Source organism: Pan paniscus, chromosome 6 (assembly GCF_029289425.2).
Source record: "Pan paniscus chromosome 6, NHGRI_mPanPan1-v2.0_pri, whole genome shotgun sequence".
NCBI classification, from domain to species: domain Eukaryota; kingdom Metazoa; phylum Chordata; class Mammalia; order Primates; family Hominidae; genus Pan; species Pan paniscus.
The window spans coordinates 95,265,970-95,290,176 of NC_073255.2; the positions used below are offsets into that span (position 1 = coordinate 95,265,970).

The 24,207-nt window shown below is 42.3% G+C and overlaps 1 protein-coding gene, 1 long non-coding RNA gene and 1 other non-coding gene across 7 annotated transcripts in view; 1 reads left to right on the forward strand and 2 right to left on the reverse strand.

The window, feature by feature from the left end:
• GSAP (gamma-secretase activating protein) overlaps window positions 1-4,387 on the reverse strand; it is a 112,245-nt gene extending 107,858 nt beyond the window's left edge. Inside the window, exon 1 of one of the 5 annotated variants that reach the window (XM_034964312.3) lies at window positions 4,117-4,359. In XM_034964312.3, coding sequence (XP_034820203.2) covers window positions 4,117-4,225 — 109 coding nt within the window. In that variant the 5' untranslated portion in view covers window positions 4,226-4,359. Of the gene's footprint in view, window positions 1-4,116 lie in introns of all 5 variants that reach the window. The other 4 variants (XM_034964310.3, XM_034964313.3, XM_034964311.3 and 1 more) reach the window with 4 other exon arrangements.
• LOC130541710 (uncharacterized) lies at window positions 1,577-13,243 on the forward strand. The gene is made up of 5 exons (XR_008955805.1): window positions 1,577-3,252; window positions 9,562-9,659; window positions 11,253-11,404; window positions 12,431-12,476; window positions 13,010-13,243. It is a non-coding gene; the product is annotated as an uncharacterized LOC130541710 (long non-coding RNA).
• LOC112440595 (small nucleolar RNA U13) lies at window positions 11,481-11,586 on the reverse strand. Its single transcript, XR_003028621.1, has one exon. It is a non-coding gene; the product is annotated as a small nucleolar RNA U13 (small nucleolar RNA).
• Window positions 13,244-24,207: the final 10,964 nt, after the last annotated feature.

Below are 24,207 nucleotides of genomic sequence, written 5' to 3' on the forward strand. Positions count from 1 at the left end.
ATCGCTTGAACCCGGGAGGTGGAGGTTGCAGTGAGCTGAGATTGTGCCACTGCACTCCAGCTGGGTGACAGAGCTTGACTCTCAAAAGAAAGTTGTCAAGTTGAGATAATGAAACAAAATGAACTCAGAAAAGGAGACCTACATAAGGAAGCTTGATGTGACAGAAGTGGTTTTGTTGTGAGAACAAAAAGGACTGTTTGATTGATAATATTGAAACAATTAGCTATTAATTTTTTAAAAAAAATTGGACTCCTATAAATCACATAAAAATAAATTCTAGGTGGATTAAAATCAAAAGGTGAAAAAGTCATAAAGCTTCCAAAAGTTAATACTAAAAATGTCTTCACGACTTCAAAACAGGGAGGATTTAAGAGATCCAAAAAGGAACAAACTATAAAGAAAAACTCCTAATTTAGACTACATTAAAATTAAGAACTCCTGTTTATCAAAGGCACCATCACAAACCGAAACAGAAGTGACAGATTGAGAGAAAAATATTTGCAACACGTGATAAAGAACTATAATCCCAAAAACATAACCCCTAAAATAATCAATTTAAAAAAATAGGAAAGTGGACAAAAGGATGAATAGACATTTCACAGGCAGGGAGATTCAAGTGGCCAGTAAATACATAGAGATGCTCAACCTCGGAGCACAATGAAATAATTAATCCTACCAGTTTGACAAAAAAAAAAAAAAATTAAATTTTGAGCTGTCACGGGCTTGTGAGGATAGTGAGTATCAGAAACATTTCCACACCACAAATCAGAGTGTTAATAAGTACAACACTCTGGAAAACAATTTGGCACTGCCCAGGAAAGACGAAGATGTGCACAGCCTATGACTTAGCAACTCTACTTTTAGACATACATTCTAGAGAAACATATGCCTGTGTGCACCAGGTGGTTAGTAAGAGTACTGACCATACAGCAAACCCCAGAAACCCCCCAAAAGCCACCCACTGGAAAAATAAGTTGGGTTCCCCAGGATGCACTCTGAGACAGAGTTTAGTACCCAGTATGTTCATCAGGGAGTGCTCAGTAAAGTGGGATTAACACCCTTAAGAGGAAGGAGAAGGAAGCAAGTCCTGGTAGGTGAGAAGTCCAGTAGCAACGCAGGCCCAATATCCTCAGGTGACCTTGGGTCCCCCAAAGAGGAAGCTTCGGAACTGAAATGGAGTTGTCCCATGTTCAGTCAAAATGGCCAGGCCTTTAAAGCCCACTCAGTTTCACGTGGTCCATACCCAAAAGGAAGTGAAGTTGGGTAGGGCAGCCCTCTTGGCAGGCAATCCCTGAAGGGGCTGACAGCTGAAGACTGCCTGCTGACTATACTCACAGCACCTGGGACAAGCTGTTCTTTGAAAGGAAAATCTAAGGGGTGCATCTCCATGTCCACCATCGTGTTGAATTCACACTATGGAACACTATATAGCATTAATTAATACAAATTAATAACCTGCAGCTAGCCAGTCAATATGGGTAAATCTCACAATATTGAGAAGGAAAATAAGCAAAAGGAATGCATACAGTATGTTTAAAGTTCACAGGCAAGCAAAATGAAATATTTTGCCCATACATATAGGCTAAAACTACAAATAAAGTCAAAGTAATGTTAAAATATAAAAATGTAAATGGTTGCTAACCTAGGAGGTGAGGATGAGAGAAAGAAATAGAATCAGAAAGGAGCACATAAGAGACTTCAAGAGTCTTGACATTGCTCTGTTTTTAAGCTGGGTAGTGGATACACGGTTTTACTTCGGTGGTTTTTTTTTTCTTTTATCATTTACAGCTACCTGTTAAAATATTCTTTTATGTAGTTGTTTTGATTTTTAACAAATATCTTCTTTTATTTCAGGAGAAACTGTTTTCTCAAAAGTTCAACCCAGAACCAGGAGCAAATGCAGTAACCAAATCTGTTCTCCTTCCTCCTTGACCCCTTGTTGACCAAAATGCTTACAGGCACAGAATTTCCATGGCTGACTCAGCCCTGCTCTCTGTTTTGCCAGGAATATATCATACATATCTCATGAGAATTACTTAGCACCTCTAAGAAAACTTCAATTGTATTTGTTGATGTAAAAACATTAAGGCTTCAAATTTAGAAAGCAAGTATGCATAGAGGAGGCATTACAATGGTATAGTAATTCATAATTTACATTTGAAAAGCCAGAACTTTGAAAGGATAAAGATTTCCACAAATGTGTGTAGTAACTGCTGTGCTAGAAATGAGACAGAATCCCAGATTTCCCTGCCACTGCTATAAATTACAGAACAGGAATTAATTTGTGTGGGGGTATTTTTGAGCTACCACCCACTGGTGATTATCAGAGGTGATAATTCTCTTAGTATAACAAGGCTACTATCTTACCAAGATATTTGCTCTGAAAGAGCAAAATACTACCAGTATCAGAAAAGCTAGTATTTCCAGAAAGTACCTTCTGAGGACCTAGGGCTATCTGTTGTTTAGTGGAAGGTCAATACACAAGTTTGTATTTCTTCAGAGATGAGCGAAAGATACAAGGAAGCCAGGTCCCAGTGGGTCACACACAGCTTTTCAAGCACGACACACATTACGGAAACATAAGACTGTGGCATTTCACACTCATCTAACTTCTCATTTGCAGACACCTGCCATTTAGCAAAATAAAGTGGGAGTCCAGAAATAGGAGTACTTGGTAGTAGAAGACAGAGCTGCCTGTTGTATTTCAAAAAGTTAAGCCTTCAAAAACTTTTCAGACATTTGGGCGACTTTTTTTTTTTTTTTTTTTTTTTTTTTTTTTGAGATGGAGACTTACTCTGTTGCCCAGGCTGGAGTGCAGTGGCGAGATCTCGGCTCACTGCAACCTCTGCCTCCCAGGTTCAAGCGATTCTCCTGCCTCAGCCTCCCGAGTAGCTGGGATTACAGGCGCGTGTCACCCCGCCCAGCTAATTTTTGTATAAAATTCTTTCTTGACCACCCTCTCCACCTCGAAAAAAAGTAAAGCCTTACTAAGCATGACACTAATGCAAACTCAATGCATACGCTACACAAACATATAACTCCTTATTTGGAGCTAATAATATTCCAAGCCAAGGAAACCTACAAATAATTTCGCTATAGTCATAGGAGAGTGTGAAGATACAAGATAGCAACTTGATATATAACTCACATCAAGAAAACTTTCACCAGCGTTTAAGGGAAAGGAGTTGTAGATGTGGGTCATTTAATACCCACTTCCAAATTCACTGAAGTGGACAGCGCCCTACACACAAGGTGAGACCTACAGGCATCATTGCTTTGAAGCTGCATTTAAGCTCTGAAGCTCCAATATTTATAGAAGACCTTTAAAACTTTGTAAGAAATCACAAAGTTCCCCTTCTTTAAAACAGATCAGTGCTGGGAAGGCTCAAAAGTCACTTTCACTCCCTTACCAAATCATCAAAAAGCCCGGAGTGGCAGGGCCGGGAGCCGAGCATCTCGCGCGCAGCCCCAGCCTGCACAGGTGCGGAGCTCGGGGGCGGCTGGGGGCTCTCGCCCCGCCGCGCGCAGCCTGGAGGCGGCCCCTGCCCTCTTGCGCCTCACCGCCGAGGCCCATGTCCCCTGAGCCACGGACACGGTTCAACAGACACATAAACACGTCTCGCAAATGTGGGGACAAACTGTTCCACCGTTAGGTATAGGGTGGTTCGCTTGGTGGTCACGGATTCTTTCTCAAAACGTGAAGCTTCCAGGAGCACTCCTGTCTTGACAAAGCCCCTGCGCTGCCGATGAACCCCCCGGGAGGTGGGATGCGGCCGCTGAGCTGAGCACGACCCTCTGCCCTCGCCGTGAGGTGATGCTGAGGGAACTGCCAGCGGCCTGGCCCCTCTGCCAAGGGCGAATTTCCGCGGGCCGGCAGCGAGCCAGGCGCCTCAGGCCCCACCGCGACCTGGCCCGGGCTCTGCCCCCAGACCTTCCGCCGTGGCTGGGTGAGGGTGGCAAAGCCAAAACAGCCCTCTGAGGAGGGGAGCGGCGCCCTCGCACCAGCCTTCCCAGGGCGGCGACGCCCCGGGTTGCTCCCCACCGGGTCGGAGTCCGGGGGATATGAGGGACTCCCACTCCCCGCCCCCACCCCTCTCCGCAGCGCGCCTCCCGCACCTGCGCCGCCGCTTCCGGCCCCGCTGGCCTCGGACACTGCCCGCTGCGCCCGCAACCACGGGAGCACGTCCTTCCCGAGGTCGAAGTCGGCGACCAGGCGAAGAGCCATCGCCCGGACACGACCACCGGGCGGCTCTGGGGCCCCGCACCGCGGGCATTCCCGGCCCCGCGTGGCCGCCTCGCCCTCGCGTCCCCGCTCCCGCCCCCTCTTTCCTCTCCCCCGCCCCCTGCTGCTTTCGGTTCTGCAGCGCCCTGGCCTGAGAAGCTCCGGCACCACCTCCTCCCGGCCGGCGGCCCGCACCTGAGCCTGAGCCGGAGCCGGAGCCGGAGCCGGGCACGGCGGGTAGCGGTGGGGCGGGGAGGACCAGGCGCCAGGACCAGGCCCGCCGGGGCGGGAGGCCTCCGCGCGCACCTTCGGGGCTGAAGATAGAGGGCGCAAGGACGTGGGCGCTTCAGGGCCTTGGCGAGGCCGCTAGCCCAGTGGCTTCCAAACCTGGAGGGTCGGCCTATTTTCTTTATTCTACAAGTGCCTCCACAGTGCAGCAAAGTGTGGAAACCACTTGGCTTGAGAGAGCTGGGTCCTCTGGAGCAGTTCAGGGTCACCACAGAAGTAGGCCGTCTCTTGGACCTATTCGCCCCAGCTTCGAGGTGGTGGTGCTTTATTAGTGTTATTAAGGTAATGAGTAGCAACTGGGAGCGTATGACGAAGGTGATGATCCCATTGTAAGAGAAACGCTAAAAGGGGTTAATGCGCTTGATACAAACAGCGTCCTTTTTGCCTTTTAACTCTAGTACATCTCATTTGATGCCTTGAGACGTGAAAACTGAATCTTAAGTCTCCACGCAAACCCTCTGCCTCCCACCAGGGTCTAACAGAGCACTCTGGAAGGTGCTCGACAATTACTGAAGAATGAGTGAATACAGTAATAAAGAATGCTTTTTCACATGTTTCCGAAATTAAGGTCTGAAAACTACTTGTATTGACGTCATCTGGGGCACTATTTTACAATGCAGACTCCTGATCTCTACACCTGGACAAGACCAGAAACGTGCATTTTACCCAGAGCCTCGGGTGATTCTTAGGCTTACTAAGTTTGAAAACTACTCCAACCAAATGTAAAAGAAAGTCTTGAATTTTTTTCCCTCCTAGAGACATGTTTCTCCAGCTGAGGTAGTGGATGATTTCAGGTAGAACTCCATTACTCACCACCATATACAGAGGAAAGTCCTCCCACCCGGGAAGTGCATGCAAATTCAAGATAAATGCCTAATGAAGCTGCTAATATTATCAGTGAATAAAAGGAAGGCCACTGGAGCCCCCAAGGAGCTAATGCAACTATTTCATATCAAATAAGCTTGTTGCCTTTGTCATACAGAAACACTGTTGGCCAATTTTTTAAAGTCAGTACATTTCCATTGTTTTTATTTTTGCAGTTAACTTCTATTTTTGCCAGGCAGGACTGATTTTATAGTCAAGCAGTGATGATATAAAAAAATCTCTTCAAATTAAGTGAAAAAGCCAATGTAAAGAAGGTGAGAAATAATAAGATAATGATAGAAAGATGTGGCCAAAATCATGAGGGTGCTATATGAAGGCATGTGTATCAGTTAGGATTAGATTCTCCAGAAGTTAATAAGAACTCAGATTAACAGTAAATTAAACACACAAGTTTTATTCTGTCACCTAGCTGGAGGTAGGCAGAATAAAGCTCTTAGGGCAGGTTCCTGAATTTATCAGGGACCCAGGCTCCTTCCAGTTCTTTGCTCCACCTGATCCTGAGTGTACCCTTGTCCTCATGATCAAAGAGGGTTGCAGAAGCTTCAGCCTTCACGTCTGCATTCCAGAAATCAGAATGGAAGAAGAGGAATAAAAAGAGGATGCTACCTCTCTTTTAAGGATACTTCCCAGAAGTTCGACACAACATTTCTACGTATGTTTCACTCACCAGAATTTAGTCACATGGCCAAATGTAGCTTTCAAGGGAGGCAAGGAAATATACCTGGCCATTGCTGTGCCCAGATAAAAATCAGGACGGTATTACTGAAGAAGGTGGGGAAAGTAGATATTCAGAAGCAATTAGAGATCTCTGTCAGAGTATGATACCCAATTCTGGCCACTGAGTTGTAAGGAAACCTCTGCTATGACAGATTTCTCTATTCTTAAAACAAGAGACATGGGAAAAGATGGTCCCTTTCAGTCTTTAACTATTTCGGGATCTAGATATGATTGCTGGAATTTCAGCCATCTAGCACACTGAAAATGGAGTCATTGGAGTCAGGAGAGTCCTGAGAACTGCAGAGAAGAGAAACCTTGGTAAATTATTTTTGGAGCCATCCTCTGCCCTTTCTGATATTAGAGATGTTGAATTTCCTATTGTTTAAATGATATTGAGTCAGACTTTTATTTTACTTGCAACCAAGGGTTTCAATTTTAAGGAGTGATCATTTCAAAATTTAGGGCACAGGCCAAAGAGCACTATAATAATAGGTTTGTGTTTGAACACATATTAGAACACATTCTATATTTTGTATTGTTAACATAAAATGAAGTTATGTTGAGGGAGTAGGCTTACAGGAAACAGCTCAGATAAGCAAAAAGAGTTTGTTGCAAAGCCCTGAAAACCTAAGGGCCTCTAGATTAGATCACCTGAAAGTCATTCTACGTATCATGCAAGCCAGTTTGAGTTGGGTTTTCTGTTACTTGTGCCAAAAGCATCTTAAATCAGCGATTTTCAAACTTTAATGAGCATTCAAATCACCTAAGGATCTTGATAAAAGGCAGATTCTGATTCAGCAGGGTGAGGTGGTGCTGAAGAGTCTACATTTTAACGAGTTTCCAGGTCATGCCAAAGCTGCTGGTCCACAGATGACATTTTGAATAGCAACATTCTGCTACTTAATGTGAGGAGCTTTCCACCTCTGTATTGCTGCCTTACTGTCCACCATAGAGAGGGCCAGGTGAGGAAATGCATGAAATGGCTAGCTTTGAAGATATACCAGAGCTAAAGGTCGGTATGTGAGGAGAAATCTAAAATGGAGGTAAATATTGATTCCAGAAGTTTGAACCACGCCATGAGTCACAAGTTTTAGTAGCAAGCCATAGAGAATCAGCTAAAGGGAGGAGATAAAGGTGCTTACACTATAGTAGAGATGCAAGCACAAGGCAAGAAAAGAGATGAAGCAATGCAGTGAATCAGAATCTTCAAAATTATGATTCTTGTGCACACCGAAGTTTGGGAAGCACTGGTCTAGCTATCTGGTGCTTTAAATGGAGGTGGTTTTCTTTCCTTCTCTTCGTGACTGGATTACTGAGTTTCAAGCCTGTGTTGATTTGTTGCAGAGCAGAGACCTCACCAAGATGCAGTAGGCAAGAGGGGAGAGGAACATGAGTCCTCCGAAACACACACTCTGTGCACAGCACAACACAGTGATCCTAATAAAATAAATAGGCATCCTAAATCAAGGTGATCTACTTTACATATGTTCACTAACTTTTCAGTGTTCTTCTTAGTATAATTTCAAGAATACTATTAAAGATTTGTACAAGAGAAGATGAAAACAGTTGTGGTTTTTCTAGAGAATTTTTAAAACTACATAAGATGTTCAAGATGAATAATTCCTGAATTGCCAATTCCAAGTGCTGTTATAATAAAGATGTCTTTGCAGTCATTTCATAGCAGTTTTTTATTCTGTCCTAAAAATGAAGCACATTGACACCCTACATATTTTCTTCATCTAACAGTTTTATTTAGATATGTTTTAAAATAGAAGATATAGTCCTATTTCTTAACAGTTACAAGTGGAATTCCAAGGACTTTCCCAACTCCTAACTGTTAACAATAGTTTTCTGTGGGGAACGTAACTCAGTGAAGGTTGTTTTTTGTTTTTGTTTTTGTTTAACGTTAGGCACATGTTAGCTTTTCAATTTTAAAAACTAGCTTAATTTTTAAAAATGTATCTTCACTCAGATTTTGACTATAAAATTATTGTTCAGCCTTTAAGGGACCATCTTCCTGACAACTTCTGCTAATTTTTGTCCTGTGTAGTTACATAGATGGCTACATGCTCAGGGTCATCATATATTGTTGTTTTTTGTTTTTGGTTTTTTTTTTTTTTGAGACAGGGTCTCACTCAGTTGCCCAGGCTTGAGCATAGTGGCGTGATCTCGGCTCACTGTAACCTCCGCCTCCCGGGTTCAAACGATTCTCCTGCCTTAGCCACCTGAGTAGCTGGGATTACAGGCACGCGCCACCACACCCAATTAATTTTTGTATTTTTAGTAGAGACAGGGTTTCGCCATGTTGGTCAGGCTGGTCACGAACTCATATTGTTTTTATTTGTTTTCTTAGAAAGCTGACACTGAGTTTAGCAATGATTAATAGAATAACTCTTTAAATCTGCTTCGTTATTATTTATGATGTTAGAGTGAAAGCACTCATCCTGAAATTTGTTGAAAAGAAGACTGACACAGATTTTTTTACGGAAATTTTCTATGGAATGATAGCCCTATGACTTGGCAGGAAATAAAGAACTGCCATTTGACAAGATGGGCTAGACAACAATTCAAATATTCTAAAGGAACTATATCTGATTTAATCAAAGGAACAAGGAAGAACTGAGGTGAAAATAGAGTACTAAACATTTCTGAGAGCAAGAATGCTTCACTAAGTTCCTTTTAAAGTTTTGTTGATGAACAAATATTAACTGTATGGTTTTAGTATCATTTGTAATGACCAAGAAAGAAAGGATGTTATATTCTATATCAGTCAGAAAACACTCCATTTTAAGTGGCTTGATTCTTCTCTTATTAAAACTGTATCATTTTCAAACAGAAACTTAATCTCGTGACTTCCACATAAATGTTCTTCCCCTTTCCTCCTTTTCCTTCCTACTTTTCACGCTTTATTCCTTCCCCTTCCACTTCTAAACAATTCCATCCTAAAACTACCAGATTAGACAAAGAAAAGCAAGCCTCTGCACAGGGGTTTGGAGCAAGGTGTTGACCAAAATTTGGATGTCAGAACTCAAGCAGGGAGAAGAGGTTATCCCTGGGGGATGGTGTGGGGACTAGGGAATGGTCACCCAGCATGAGATGTCAGAGTCTAACTAAGTAGGGTGAGAAGGGTGTCCATGTGGGCCATGTGGGTGGATGAGTGGGCAAGGAGTGGTTGTCCAGCCTGGGGTGTCAGATTTCACGTGGCTTAGAGAGGGCATCTGCCAAGGATGGGAGTGGGAGCTGAGACGAGGTTGAATTATTTAAGTGAATGTGTTAAGAATAATGTGACCCATGTCTCTCACTGGCAGGCAAAAGAGTCACAAAAAAGAAAAAAAATAGCTGTAGTGTTGGATTGGAATTATAAATATTGGGGTAAACATAGTTTTTATTTATTTATTTATTCTTATTTATTTATTTATTTTTGAGATGGTGTCTTGCCCTGTCTCCAGGCTAGAGTGCAGTGGTGCGATCTCGGCTCACTACAACTTCTACCTCCTGAGTTCAAGCGATTCTCCTGCCTCAGCCTCCCGAGTAGCCAGGACTACAGGTACGTGCCACCATGCCTGGCTAATTTTTGTATTTCTAGTAGAGACAGGGTTTCACCATGTTGGCCAGGATGGTCTCGATCTCTTGACCTCATGATCCACCCACCTCCGCCTCCCAAAGTGCTGGGATTACAGGCGTGAACCACCGTGCCCAGCCAACATAGTTTTTAATACACAGATGATGATAGGGAGATAGAGGGGTACATATCATAATAAATATGCATATGCATGTATGCACATACACACATATATTCTTTAGTTCTGTCCACTGAACATCGGGGAGCAGCAATGCCCCTATATCAATCAACACATCTGGCATAAAGAAAGATGAACCTGGAACACCTTGTAGTGCCAGAAAGCAAGAACATGCTCAAAGAACCATGAGGACATGTCAGAAGGACACAGCAGCCAGTGTGAATGAAACCCCTGTTGCAAAAATTATAACAGTGAGAAAATTATGACAGTGAAAGAGATCTGACCTAATTGACTCCAACTTGCTTCAAATCTCCAAGTTGTCCTTGTTCATTCCTGGATGTAGGCCAAACTAACTTTGAGAGGAACTTAACTTTAACTTTGAAACAAAGATGATAACAGCCTTTTCCCAAAACATACCCCCTTCTTGCCTGGGGACCAGACTGCCTTTGTAGGACTAACAAGTTAGATACAAGATCAGAAATTATGGTTTAAGAGTCATGCAGCCAGAAACCCCAAGATCACTAACCCCCCCAATTGCTCCTATAATAACTTCAGTATTGTAAAACCCAATATTGGTGTTTGAGGTCTTTTTCAGACCTTGTACTCCATGGATCAGCTGGTCCCACCCAGATCAATAAACTGGCTCATCTGGTCTTGCGGCCCCCACCCAGGAACTGACTCTGCACAAGAGGACTCCTTATGATTTCATCCAACCTGACCAATCAGCACTCCCCACTCCCTGTTCCCCAACCCGCCAAATTATCCCTAAAAGCCCAAGTCCCTGAATTTTCAGGGAGACTGATTTGAGTAATAATAAAACTTTGGTTTCCTGTTCAGCCAGCTCTGCATGAGTTGAACTCTTTATTGCAATTCCTGTGTCTTGATAAATTGACTCTATCTGGGCAGGGCAAAATGAACCCACCGCGCAGTTACATGAAGGAGCTTCCAACTGGCCAGATCTGGGACAATTTGAACATCAAAATACACAATGGCAATAAATAAGTATAACTTATTAAAACAAGAAACCATAAGTCCACAGGAATATAGATACATATATATGTATATGCATATGATATCTGTATATATACAGATATATATGTATTAAAATATATACATATATTAAAATACATGTAATATATGTATTAAAAATACATATATATATATACATTGAAAGTTTGAGGAACAGGACATCTAGTTTCCAAATACTATCCCACAAAATACTTATTAAGCCTGCTATACATCACTTTAATTAAGTGAACATCATCAGTAATAGGACAAATGGAAATCATATGATACAACCTCTTCCAGAAATGAATAACCTTAATCTAATCATGAGGAAACAGCAGACAAAACCAATGGAAGGACATTCTACATAATAACTGAACTGTAATCTTTTGAAGTGTCAAGGTCATGAAAGCCACTGAAAGACTGAGAACTGTTCCAGAAAGGAGACTAGAGAGACATGGCAGCCAAATGCTCCACATAATCCTGTCCTGGATTCTTTTCCTACAAAGGAAGGGGTCTGAGGATTAGGTGGTAGTACTGAATCAAGGTTAGTTCCCTGATTTTGATGTTTGTACTGTGGTTATATAGGAGAATGTTCTTTTTTTTTTTTAATAGTTTTTTCATGTCAGATGGGTAATGTCCCAACATTGTACCAAGATTCGAGGGTGGCACATGTCACATATGAGCATGTGAACACCCGATCATCACGCTTATGAACTACGAAAGGATCAGAGAATATTCCTGTTTGTACAAAATACATCCTAAAGTATCTGGGAGTAATGGGACATCAGATCAGCAGTTATTCTCAAATAGCTCAAAAAAACATGTTTCCTGTATTAAACTCCCAACTTTTCTGTAAGTTTGTGATTGTTTCAAAATGGAAAAAAAAAATTTTTTTTTTGAGACAGGGGCTCTCTCTGTCACCCAGGCTGGAGTGCAGTGACATGATCACAGCTAACTGCAACCTCCACCTCCTGGGCTCAAGCAATTCTCCCACCTCAGCCTCCAGAGTAGTTGGGACTACAAGTGTGTACCACCATACTCGGATAATTTTTTAATTTTTTTTGTAGAGACAGGGTCTCACTATCTTGACAGGCTAGTCTTAAACTCCTGGGCTCAACTGATCCTCCCAAAGTGTTGGAATTACAGGCAAGAGCCACCATGCCTGGCCTGAAATAAACATATATACTTTTTTTTTTTTTTGAGATGGAGTCTCACCCTGTCGCCCAGGCTGGAGTGCAGTGGCGCAATCTCGGCTCACTGCAACCTCCGCCTCCCGGGTTCAAGCAATTCTTCTGCCTCAGCCTCCTGAGTAGCTGGGACTACAGGCACATGCCATCGTGCCTGGCTAATTTTTTGTGTTTTTAGTAGAGACAGGGTTTCACCGTGTTAGCCAGGATGGTCTCGATCTCCTGACCTCGCAATCTGCCTGCCTCGGCCTCCCAGATTGCTGGGATTATAGGCATGAGCCACTGCGCCCAGCCGAAAAATATTTTTTAAAATCATAAATGTTATCAGAAGGACTGGTATTTCTGAAGTCTCATAAAGTTTTTTTCTTTTTCCCCCACGTAAGGAACTATCATCTCCTATTGTGCTGTAGGCAAACTTGAGTGACATGGGTAAGTTTGATTTAAAACACTGAATTAAAAGATGCAAGGGCTTTACATTAGATTGCATTTTCCCCCCACTGTACTGCAAACCCCTAATGAAATTAACCGCATTTATTGGCCTTGTGCTGTATGAATTTAATTCTCCAAAACTGGCTGAAATAAACTATAGTCAAATAACAGAAGAAGCTTAATGAAAAGTGTTATTTTTACCTTTTAAATGACTGTCCTTTCCTCTATAATAAGAAACTTCCATTAACTGGTCTCAGGAAAAAAATTACTAAAATCAAACTTTTTTTGCAAAATAATCATATGACTTAATTGCACAGGCAAATTCATGACAAGGAATAAATAATATCTATTACAGAAATATTTTCATTAAAATATACACATTGACTTCCTGAAATCCTTTGTGAATTTCATGAGTAGCACTTAGCCATTTTAAAAGAAACGTATGACAGATACTTGTGTGTGTGGCAGATTTTTAATGTCCAACTGCCATGTGTTCTGTACATAGATTTTTTTTCTCAAATTTCTAAACACAGTGGAAGCCACCAGAGAGAATATCTGAAGCAATTCATTAAAAACTTGGCAGCCAGACCCCAGCTCCCACTTTCCCTGAAAGCTCCCTTTAATGAAGCTGAACGCTGTCCCAGCAATTCCCTCCACAGAAGACCTACTGTCACCACCTCTGGAGGGGCAATTCCTGGAGGAACCAAGTCAGCCAATCGAAGGTCCTGAATAAGCAAAAACTAAGTAAATAAATTACCATCTCGAAAGTGATGGGTTAGTGTGCTCTTTTGAACGCCCCGTAGGAAAATAAATTTGATTAAAATTAAATATTTTGTTGTACGATGTAATGCTCAAATTCAGGGGATTCTGGTGTCCCTCTGGACAGTGTCAGTTGTGGGGGGAGGAGGGAAATGCCAGCTGTCCTATGGCTGTTGAATCACAAGAGCTTATTTTCTTTGATAGGATTTTACTTTGAAAATATGTTGTAGGTGATCATAAATGAAGGATGTGCCTCCTTGCTAAGAACATTACATTTTTCTGCATTTTTCACCTGTTTGTGGCTTTGCATGTTGTTTTTTTCACTGCTGTTCCCTCCAGCCGGTTTTGATAATGAGGGCTGGGAAATTTTTTCTGATTCCAGTGCTCCACAGGAGCCTCTTGCCTCCCTCCGGTCTCCTCCCAGTGGCTATCTCTTTGGTGTCTTTGTTCTCAACACAAAATAGTCCCTGCTAGCATTGATCAAACTTCTGTGAATACACACTGACTCATTAGCTACTTAAAGATCTTCGTTAAGCAGCTTCTTTTTTAAAATTTCAATCGTGGTTTATTTTTTATTTATCTTAGCATGAATCACAATATACAAAAGAAACCTGACTTAACATGGGGTATAAAAGAATTACCATATCATAGAAAATTGTTTTGAAAAAGATTTTACTGTGCAAACAAAAAAAAAAGCAAACCTCTGAACCTTTCTTTACATGAATGCTAATAATACAGACGACTTTAGAGAAATTGAAACTAGCCCAGCCTGTTCGAAAGGGGATCCAAGCAGTTCATCACTAAAACGGCCACAGCTCAGCTCTCTTAAAACCCGTTATTTTCTGAAAATAATCTGTAGAAGTATTGAGATTCGTAGGTAATATTTTAAACATTTTATGAAGGATTCCATTAGTTTCCCTCTTATGTTTAATTTTTTGAACTATGTTTAATTTAAACCCTGTTCATTCTCAAAAATCTACATCTTTCCCAGATTTTAAAAGAGGCTACCTCCTCCACCACAGAATTTTTCTTTAAGAAGACAATCAGCACGTCTATCTTTTTAGTCAAGATCCATCTCTGGATCTGCTAGAAGAGAGACTATGGAGACAAATTAGAGTCCATGGGAAAGCGATATCTCTGTCCCCTGCGTGGAAGCAGCATGCCATCAGAATGCTTAGTATTAATCGCAAACTGAACCCTGTAATGTGTCACCTTTCTCTTCAGGGCCTCCAGCTTTCCAAATGTCCATCTAATCTGTGTCCACCCCCGGGAGCAGATAGTAGTTTCCCGTGTTCTTTGATAGTATCAAAACTTTGTCACTTAAGAAAAAGCCTGATATTTACACCAGGTTGGCCAAATGCTCAGCTGAGTCTCAAGAGGGTAAAGAATTTCAGGCATTTAAAAAAAAAAGAAAAGAAAAAGGCCAGCAATAGAGTCATGTATTTAGTACTTGACTCAGAGTTAACAGGCCTGGATTCTTGAGGCAGCCCTGGCATGAACAGGCTCTGTGACCTTAGGCAAGTTGCTTAACTTTTCTGAACTTGGTTTTCTCATTTGTAAAATAAAAGAAGTTGAACTATGATCCCCAAGGCCCCATTTGCTTATCAACAGTGCTGATTCTTAACTATAGTAGCAATAAGATCATCAAAAAAATTCACTTCCCAATCCCTGTCACCAAGTTCATATGCAGAGAGACAGAGGGGCTTAGGAGAAAACTGCAACCTAGTAACCAAGGAAACATGAAAATTTTAACAGTGAAAGACATCCTGTGTAGCAAATTCTACAAAGTGAACCAGGAAAATAGAATTAAGGATGAAGAAATAGGCTGGGCGCGGTGGCTCACGCCTGTAATCCCAGCGCTTTGGGAGGCTGAGACAGGTGGCTCACAAGGTCAAGAGATCGAGACCATCCTGGCCAACGTGGTGAAACTCTGTCTCTACTAAAAATACAAAAATTAGCTGGGTGTTTTGGCACGTGCCTGTAGTCCCAGCTACTTGGGAGGCTGAGGCAGGAGAATTGCTTGAACCCGGGAGACGGAGGTTACAGTGAGCCAAGATTGTGCAACTGCACTCTAGCCTGGTGACAGAGCAAGACTCCGTCTCAAAAAATAAAACAGGAAATAGTAGGGAGAGTTTTCAGAAACTCTCTTCTACTCCCCAACTTACCCTCAAAAATCAAATTGTAGGTTTCCCCACAGATCTCTGGAAAAAAATGCTTGACAGTTCTCTGGGGTAAACTCTTCTATTTGATCTAAGATTCAGGTAGTGTTAACTTTTGCTTCAAATGCCTTAGTCAAGATTGCTTTTACTGTTAGAAAAATCCTAACTCCTTACATACTGATTATATGCAATCTAGGTAAGCCAAGCCTTCTGCCCTGTCTGCCATTCAGAAGTCTCTTTCATGTATGTAGCTGAATAGTAATCTCATAAAATAATATTGGAATGAATAAAGACCCAGATGTCTCAGGTCATTCCATCCACGCAGTTTCCTCTTTCTCCTTCCTATATTTACATGTTAATTTTAAGTCACAGGTGAAAATTAAAGCTTGCTGTCTCTCAGTCTCTCTTTGATATTGCAAAGAAATGTTACAAAGCTTCCTAAGGGAAGGTTTCTTGCAGGAAATAGTGACTCCCAGTATGATTAGTCCCCAGATCTGCCTGCTAGGCTGAGTGAAGAGGACTGAAATGCTCTGTGGGTCACAAGGTCATCAACCTCAGGAATCTGGCCACACTGTCAGGCATTCTCCGCCAAGGACTGGGGGATGTGGGTTCCTATTAGAAGCCAGGTCACCACCAGCTGAAATTGAAACATACATCATAGTCACATCCTGTTTAAGTGAAAACTAACTTCTATTTCCTGGAATTGCTTTTTATCTGAGGAGAGGGAGTGATTGGGGTGTAGTTAAGGGTAGCTAAGGTGCATGTCATCCCTTGGAATGGGAAGCACGCAGGTTAACGGGGGATGTGGGGACTGCCCTGGAGCATCTTGTCTCTCAGCCATCTCTAGCTCACGTCTCACCCTCCCTTGTTCACCTCTCCCAAGTTCTCGAGTGAGCATTCTGGGCACAGGGAGGTCAAGAGGAAAATGGGGGAAAGTAGTGGGAAGGGTAAGTGAGATGAGAGATGGTAATGATAGAGAGCAAATCCTTTTTAGGCCTCCTGTCCCTTGTTTTTCCATCTTGGAGATAGGCTCAAGCTCCGAAATTGAGGGCTACAAGAGCAATAGAGAGAAGCTTTGCTTTCATGGCTGGCACAAAATATGAACCACAAGTTAGAATATCTCCTATTTGAGCATTTATCTGGGATGAGCTCTGAATCCCAGAGGAGGAGTTTCTGCTCCAAGATACAAGTCCTGAACTGGCTCAGAAAGAGAAGCACCCTCTAATGAGTTGGTGGGATAAGCTTTGCGCTGTTTGTGATCAGCCACTCCCCATACTGCCCACAGGCTGGCCCGCCCGTCCCAACCTTGCTATCACCCTGTGGAATGGCAATTCTAAGAGGCACTTGTATAGAGGGCTTGTTAAAACACTGATTGCTAGGCTCCACCCCACAGCTTCTGATTTGCGTCTCTAACAAGTTCCCACGTGATGCTGATGTTGATGATGCTGAACCACACTTGAGAACCACTAGCCCAGCACATAGTAGGCATTTAACCAACATTTGTCATTCATTTCACAATGGGAAGTCAAGGATGAGTGCTGTGGAACTGAAGAAAATAGGAATCATCTCATTCTGGATCTCTGAGTTTATAAGTATTTGTTGCATGTTTCCTGCTTCCCACACTGTTCATGCAATTTTAGCAATTTTCAGGAAACAGCTGCTGCTTTCCACCTTGAAAGACAATGAAAACTTAATAATAGGTAAAACGACATTTTGGAAGAAACTGATGTACCTTATATATCTGGGACAGCCTCGCCTCTTACATAATTAACGGTAGACATTGTAAGGATTATGTAAATTGACTTGATTTTCTTTTAAATCTTTAGGAAGACTTATCAATTAAAGAAGTCTAAGTGACTTGCCAAGCTTTACACAAAAACTTTTTTTTGGTCATAAACAAACATTTCTCACCTGAAAATTTTTTTTTCTAACTCAAGTGATCAATTTTGATCATGAGTCAGAAAAATATTGGGGCAATGTGGGGTTTAGGATTGCTGCTTACTTCATGCCATTTCTTCAGCTCATCTCCTTTAGCTTCAAGGCTGAACACAAATGAGTTAAAAGGAAATGGATTACTTAAAACCTACATTTGTGGCTCATTTTCCATTCACCAAACTCTCTCCTCCTTCCTCTTAGACATACACACTTTGGGAAAACCTCACAGAGCATGAAGAGCCAGCTCTTTTTTTGTTGTTTTGTTTTGTTTTTGAAAACAGTCTTGCTCTGTCACCCAGGCTGGAGTGCAGTGCAGTGGCGGGATCTCAGCTCACGGCAACATCTGCCTCTGAGGTTCAAATGATTCTTGTGCCTCAGTCTCCCCAGTAGCTGGGATTACGGGCGCACCCCACCAGACCCGGCTAATTTTTGTATTTTTAGTAGAGATGGGGTTTTGCCATGTTGGCCAGGCTGATCTCAAACTCCTGGCTTCAAGTGATCTGCCTGCCTCGGCCTCCCAAAATGCTGGGATTACAGGCCTGAGCCACCGCGCCTGGCAGAGCCAGCTTTTATTTAATGAAACTGAATAATGCGTATTCATCAATATATCGATAACTGGAATTAAGATTTGCAAGGACCACTGCAACGACAATATATATTCTTGCAACTATACTTCTCCTTGCTCAAAAAGCTTTATAGGCTTTCAAAATGAATGCCTGTAACATCCCTCTGAGGTAAATGAGGAGCAGGTGTAATTATCTTCTCTTCACAGATGGACAGGCAGACACAAAGGAATGGACTGAATCAGCCAGGAAGGGAATCAAGCTAAGGACCTAAATAATTCTAATACAATCTGCCTGTCTTGTCAGTGCTGCTTTCCTTCGATGCATGAAAATCTGTATTGTGGGAAACTCTGAAGGTATTGTTTTTGTATTCTTTAGTGATGTAAGAAACAAAACTCCGCACAGATACCTAAAGAGAGGAAGTGATGGGACTGGTAAATATGGGTGGCAGCAGGGCAAGTCTATAAAAATCAAATTTAATTTTGCTGGATAATATGATCAAGGCCCTTCAATGCTGGATTCCATCAGCATCTGATCAGCCAGTAGCATGCTGCTATTTACATAAAAGCACGCAGAGAAGGGGTAATATTAAACTAATAGACATTATCGTATGGCTACAAACCTCTAAAAGTATTCAACATTTGGGAAGTACTAAGCAACTGGAAATTTTTTCAATGACAATAGTTTTCGGTGCAACAGGCTTAGAAATCTACTGTCTCTGGCCAGAAGCCAGATGGCTGACACAAAACAGCAGAGCCACAGACCCCAGGGAGAGGAGAATAACAGTAGCCCCAAAACTGGCACTACTAACCCTGTTTCATATTATGCTGTTTTGTTAAGAAGAAATTCATACTACAAAAACAGGGTCGTTTAGAAATTATACGTTTTAATGATCTCACCTCTTAAGCAATGGACACATTGACAGGATCATCAACCAGAAGGCCTGGAAGAGTCTCCACACTGCTGCCTTCCGCGTGGCCCCTCTGCATACCCCAGCTTCTGAGGTCATCTGGCAGCAAAATCCCCAGCTTACCAGAGACCTCATTATTCCTGTCCCTCAGACACAGTTACCTTCTCAAGGCCAGCGACCTCCATGAAATCTCTCCTGCCCAGATGCCTCCATCCCAGAGGTCATGAGACTACAGGAAATGAAAGGCTGCAGCAGGGAGAGGCCTCAAACTACAATGGTTTGGGGTTTTCCTTTTCTATAATACTGTTCTTTACCAAGTGGAGTACATTTTAAAGTGCAGAATTCAATTCAAGGATAGAACAAAATACACAAAGTTCTCGAGAGAGCCAGAGATTATAATATGGGTAAACTGCTATTCTAAAAGGTACTAGGGTCCAGGCATGGTGGCTCATGCCTGTAATCCCAACACTTTGGGAGGCCGAGGTGGGTGGATCACTTGAATCCAGGAGTTTGAGACCAGCCTGGGCAATATGGTGAAACCCCATCTCTATAAAACTACAATAAATGAGCCTAGCCGGGTGGTGCACACCCGTAGTCCCAGCTACTCGGGAGGCTGAGGTGGGAGGATCGCTTGAGCCTGGGAGACAGAGGTGGCAGTGAGCCCAGATCATGCCACTGCACTCCAACCTGGGCAAAAGAGTGAGACCCTGTCTCAAAAATTAAAAATTAAAAAATAATAAAAAGTATTACCCTTAAAATTCAAACAATAAAAATAAAGGAAGGGTCTTATCTATACAGTTCCTTCTAATATTTTGAGGTGGATAAGGTAACATAATACATATACAACTACCTACGAAGACTGATTATGTAAAGATATAAATAGGTATTTAAAGGGAGAGTTACAGTTCTAATAAAATAAAACTTACAGCTTAATCAAACACATCTGATGTTATACTTAGTTGTTGTGTTACATGGTAAGAAGATACAGCAGTAAGGAGATCACTGAAATGACTGGAATTAGGGCTATTTTACACTGCCTTAGGTTTTTTCAGGAGTTTTGTTGTTGTTGTTACCTTGATAGTTGAGAATCTTTACACCAGCAATATTATTAGTCCATCAATCAATATTACCAGCTTTCCATAATATCATAAATTTTTTTGATGATCATCATTCACACAGATATATTCACATTGGGGGGGAAGAAATCAGGGCTGAATCCAATTTCTTCTTACCCAGAGATTTCCTTGTTCCTCCCCCACAACTTCTGCCCATGTACCTCATGGGTCTTCATTCTGCCAGCTCTCACTATGTACATTAGCAATTTTTCTTAAAGTTGTCAGGTCAAAAAAAATCATCTAAAGAAAAAACAGGCTGGGCACGGTGGCTCACGCCTGTAATTCCAACACTTTGGGAGGCCCAGGCGGGCAGATCACGAGGTGAAGAGATTGAGACCAGCCTGGCCAATATGGTGAAACCCCGTCTCTACTAAAAATACAAAAATTAGCTGGGCGTGGTGGCATGCGCCTGTAGTCCCAGCCACTCGGGAGGCTGAGGCAGGAGAATCACTTGAATCTGGGAGGTGGAGGTTGCAGTGAGCCGAGATCATGCCACTGCACTCCAGCCTGGCGACAGAGTGGGACTCCGTCTCAAAAAAAAAAAAAAAAAAACTAAAGAAAAAACAAACAAAAAACTTTCAGGGCCATTCAATTAGCTAAATCAGAATATCCAAGGGAAAAGCTTAGAGAATCTGTATATTTAACAAGCAGCACCGGTAATTCTTATTAAGTGAGTTCAGGCAATACTGTACTATAGGGTCCGTATTTTCTGAGTCAAAATCAGAGCTCGCGTATTTTTTTTAACTAGTTAGTGAACTTATTTACAAAACAATCTCCTAAGATATACTTACCTCAAATACTTTTATAAATAAGATGGAATACAAATAAATGGTTTAAAGATGATAGATATTAAATTGCATTTTGGCATATTTTATAAAACTTCTTTTTTTTCCCAAAAGAAGAAGATGGCTTTACCTGAAATGAGAACCATCTTGAATGTATAGCCCCTTTCTGGCCAGGAGTTCTGAAGTGGCGGGGATCAATGCTCAGAACTCCCCAGGGGAGCTGGGTACTAGTAGGTGAGACAGTCAATCCTGAGCAAGGGGGTGCGGGGCGGGGAGCGTGACGGGGAAGAGCAGGCCAAAACGGTGGCACAGAAAAAAGGAAAGGAGAATAAAAACAGATTGGATCCCAGACATCTGAGAGGGAAAGGGATAAAAGATGTCAAAATTAAGGAAGGGGCTAAGACTGTGTTGGTGGTGCTGCAATCACCACTAGGTATTCACCACCTTCCACAGAATATACACTCTGAAGCTGTGACTACTGTCGTTTATCCAGTATACCCTTTGGATACAAAATAGGGTTAGAGAAGACAAACACCATGTCTTCAGTTTCTTAAGTTCCTTCCCTAAAAACAACCAAAGAAGATTTATTTTTAAAGTCACCTAAGATATAATTGGCTGTAAAAACAGCAAGATGGACTATGCCCAAAGAAATATACATTCCCCTAGGAAGGAAGAAAGTATTATTTATTATGTACTTGTTCTATGTTAAATACTGTGGAAGGTACTCTGATGTGTGGGTCTGATATTCATTCCACAAATTCTTCTCAAGGATCTGTCAGGTGCTAAGCACTGGATTAGGAGCTAAGAATATAGAACAAAAAAAGGATGGTCTGTGCCTTCATGAAACTTACAATCTAGGGAAGACAGACATTTAAAATAAACATATATGAGATCTCAAGCGGCAATAAAAAATAAAAATAACTAACATAAACACATAAATGTGAGTGGTGTGGTGGGTTTAAAATGTATAGCCATATCCCAGATGTGCTGGAATATACTTTTAACTTTTCTGATGGCATTCAACTTAACTCTTGCATCCCCTTTCTGCTAATGAAAGGAAAATTAACTCAGTCTTGTCATTTGAAGATAACTTAGCCTCTTTCAGTATAAAATGAGTAAGTATTCAAAGTTCTCCTCTTCCTTCTTCTGTTTCCCTTTTTCGGGAGGATGGCCCAATTTCCTCTAGAAAGCCTTAACTATCCTCCAGCGTCAGGGCACAAGGGGCGTCTATGGTGTGGTTGTCCACATGGCCCTTGCTGGGTCACATACGTGCATCAGCTGAGGTGCAGTTTATCACAAGTGGTATCTGGCATTCACTGCTGGTGTTCATGGTCCCTGCCATTGCTTCCAGCCCCAAAGTCCACACACGCCATCTTTCCTCGTTCCATGGACACCTTGGCATTTTTCCACTACCCTCAAATCCCTCAGGACTCAGAACCTTTCAACAATTTCCCCACACTATCCTGGAATGTGCAGGGTTCTGTAACGCTGTCCTCGGCCCATCTGCATTTCAAACTTGAGATGTTCCTAAATAAGTGTGGTTATTACAGTTACCTCCTTTGGTTTTGCCTCAACAGGAAACAGGGTGCTGGGGGCTTCTCTTCAGTATCTACTAGCATCTGTACTCTCACCTTTTCTGAATCTCTTCTTCCTATCTATTTGGAGGACTGACCACACTGTTAATACAACAAGCCTATGAAATGAAGAAATAGCCCAAACCTCAGTTAAGGGTGAGAATCAAGTAAAGAACGGCATACATATGGGATAACCTTTGCCCAGGAACCTAGTTCTTCTTCCCAGGGGAGGAGAAAAGGGGAAGGAAGAATTGAATTTGACTTGGTGCTTAGTCACAAGAGAAAAAGTTCCCATCTGGAAATGAATATCACAAATTGTCAAATGTATATTTTCCTATTCCCAGCTGGAAACCATGCTTGTGGTTTTATACAGAACTCCCTTGTGCTCAAAGTTACATTCATGCACTCCTGACTTTTCTAACTATAAAAATGTCAAAGTCTGCTACAGTTTCATCCTGACAATTGCTGGGAAGGAAAAGTAGCGGGTATTCTGAAAAGATACAGCAAGAGGTCCAATTTAGATTAGAGAACAGGAAGGGATTGGGGCAAGAGAGACAAACTTTCTCAGCCTGATAGCAGCTAACCCAGTCACAGCGCCCACAGGCAGCTGGGATCCACCAGAAATGCTGGTTTCTCTGACTTCCAGTTGTTATCATTAGTGTCCAAAATTAACCAGCAAAATTAAATGAAATCTGATAATAATATGCATGAACATTTCCTTTAACGTTTCAAGCTGGCTTGTAACTACACCATGGGCATGAAAGCAGCAAAATCCAGACTGCAAAGAAAGCTACAGCTCAAAAATCTGTTTTCTTCAACAAATAAATTACAAGGAGAATACAGAGAGAGAAGTAACATGTAGATCAAGGAGAAATCATCACAATGTGTGGCACTGGAGGCTGATTTTCTTTAAAGTAACTTTAAAAGTTGGTGTTTTTAAAACAATGGGAAAATTGAATACTGATGGCCTATTTGATGATTGTATGGAATTTGCATTACAATTTTGGGTATGATAATTAATCTCGTGGTTTTTTCTGAAAGTTTTTTAAATCTTCTAGACAAATATGCTTCAACGACAAGGCACGGTGCCTCACGCCTGTAATCCTAGCACTTTGAGAGGCTAAGGTGGGCGGATCGCTTGAGCTCAGAGTTCGAGACCAGCCTGGCCAACATGGTGAAACCCCGTCTCTACTAAAAATACAAAATTAGCCGGGTGTGGTGGCAGGCGCCTGTAGTCCCAGCTACTCAGGAGGCTGAGGCAGGAGAATGGCGTGAACCCGGGAGGCGGAGCTTGCAGTGAGCCGAGATCCCGCCACTGCACTCGGGCAACAGAGCCAGACTCTGTCTCAAAACAAACAAACAAACAAACAAACAACAACAACAAAAAAAAAACAAATATTAGGCCGGGTGCGGTGGCTCACGCCTGTAATCCTAGCACTTTGGGAGGCCAAGGTGGGCGGATTGCCTGAGCACAGGAGTTTGAGACCAGCCTGGGCAACAACGGTGAAACCCTCTCTCTCCTAAAATACAAAAAATTAGCCAGGCCTGGCGGCGTGCGCCTGGAGTCCCAGCTACTCGGGAGGCTGAGGCAGGAGAATCACTTCAAACCAGGAGACGGAGGTTGCAGTGAGCCAAGATCACGCCACTACACTGCAGCCTGGGCGACAGAGCGAGACTCCGTCTCAAAAAAAAAAAAAAAAAATTACAAATATTAGCCTTCACTGTGGCGGGCGCCTGTAGTCCCAGCTACTCAGCAGGCTGAAGCAAGAGAATCGCTTGAACCTGGGAGGCGGAGGTTGCCCTGAGCGGAGATCGGCCGAGATCACACCACTGCACTCCAGCCTGGGCGACAGAGCAAGACTCTGTCTCAAAAAAAAAAAAAAAAAAGAGAGAGAGAGAGAGAATATGCTTCAAATATGTAAACAGGAAAT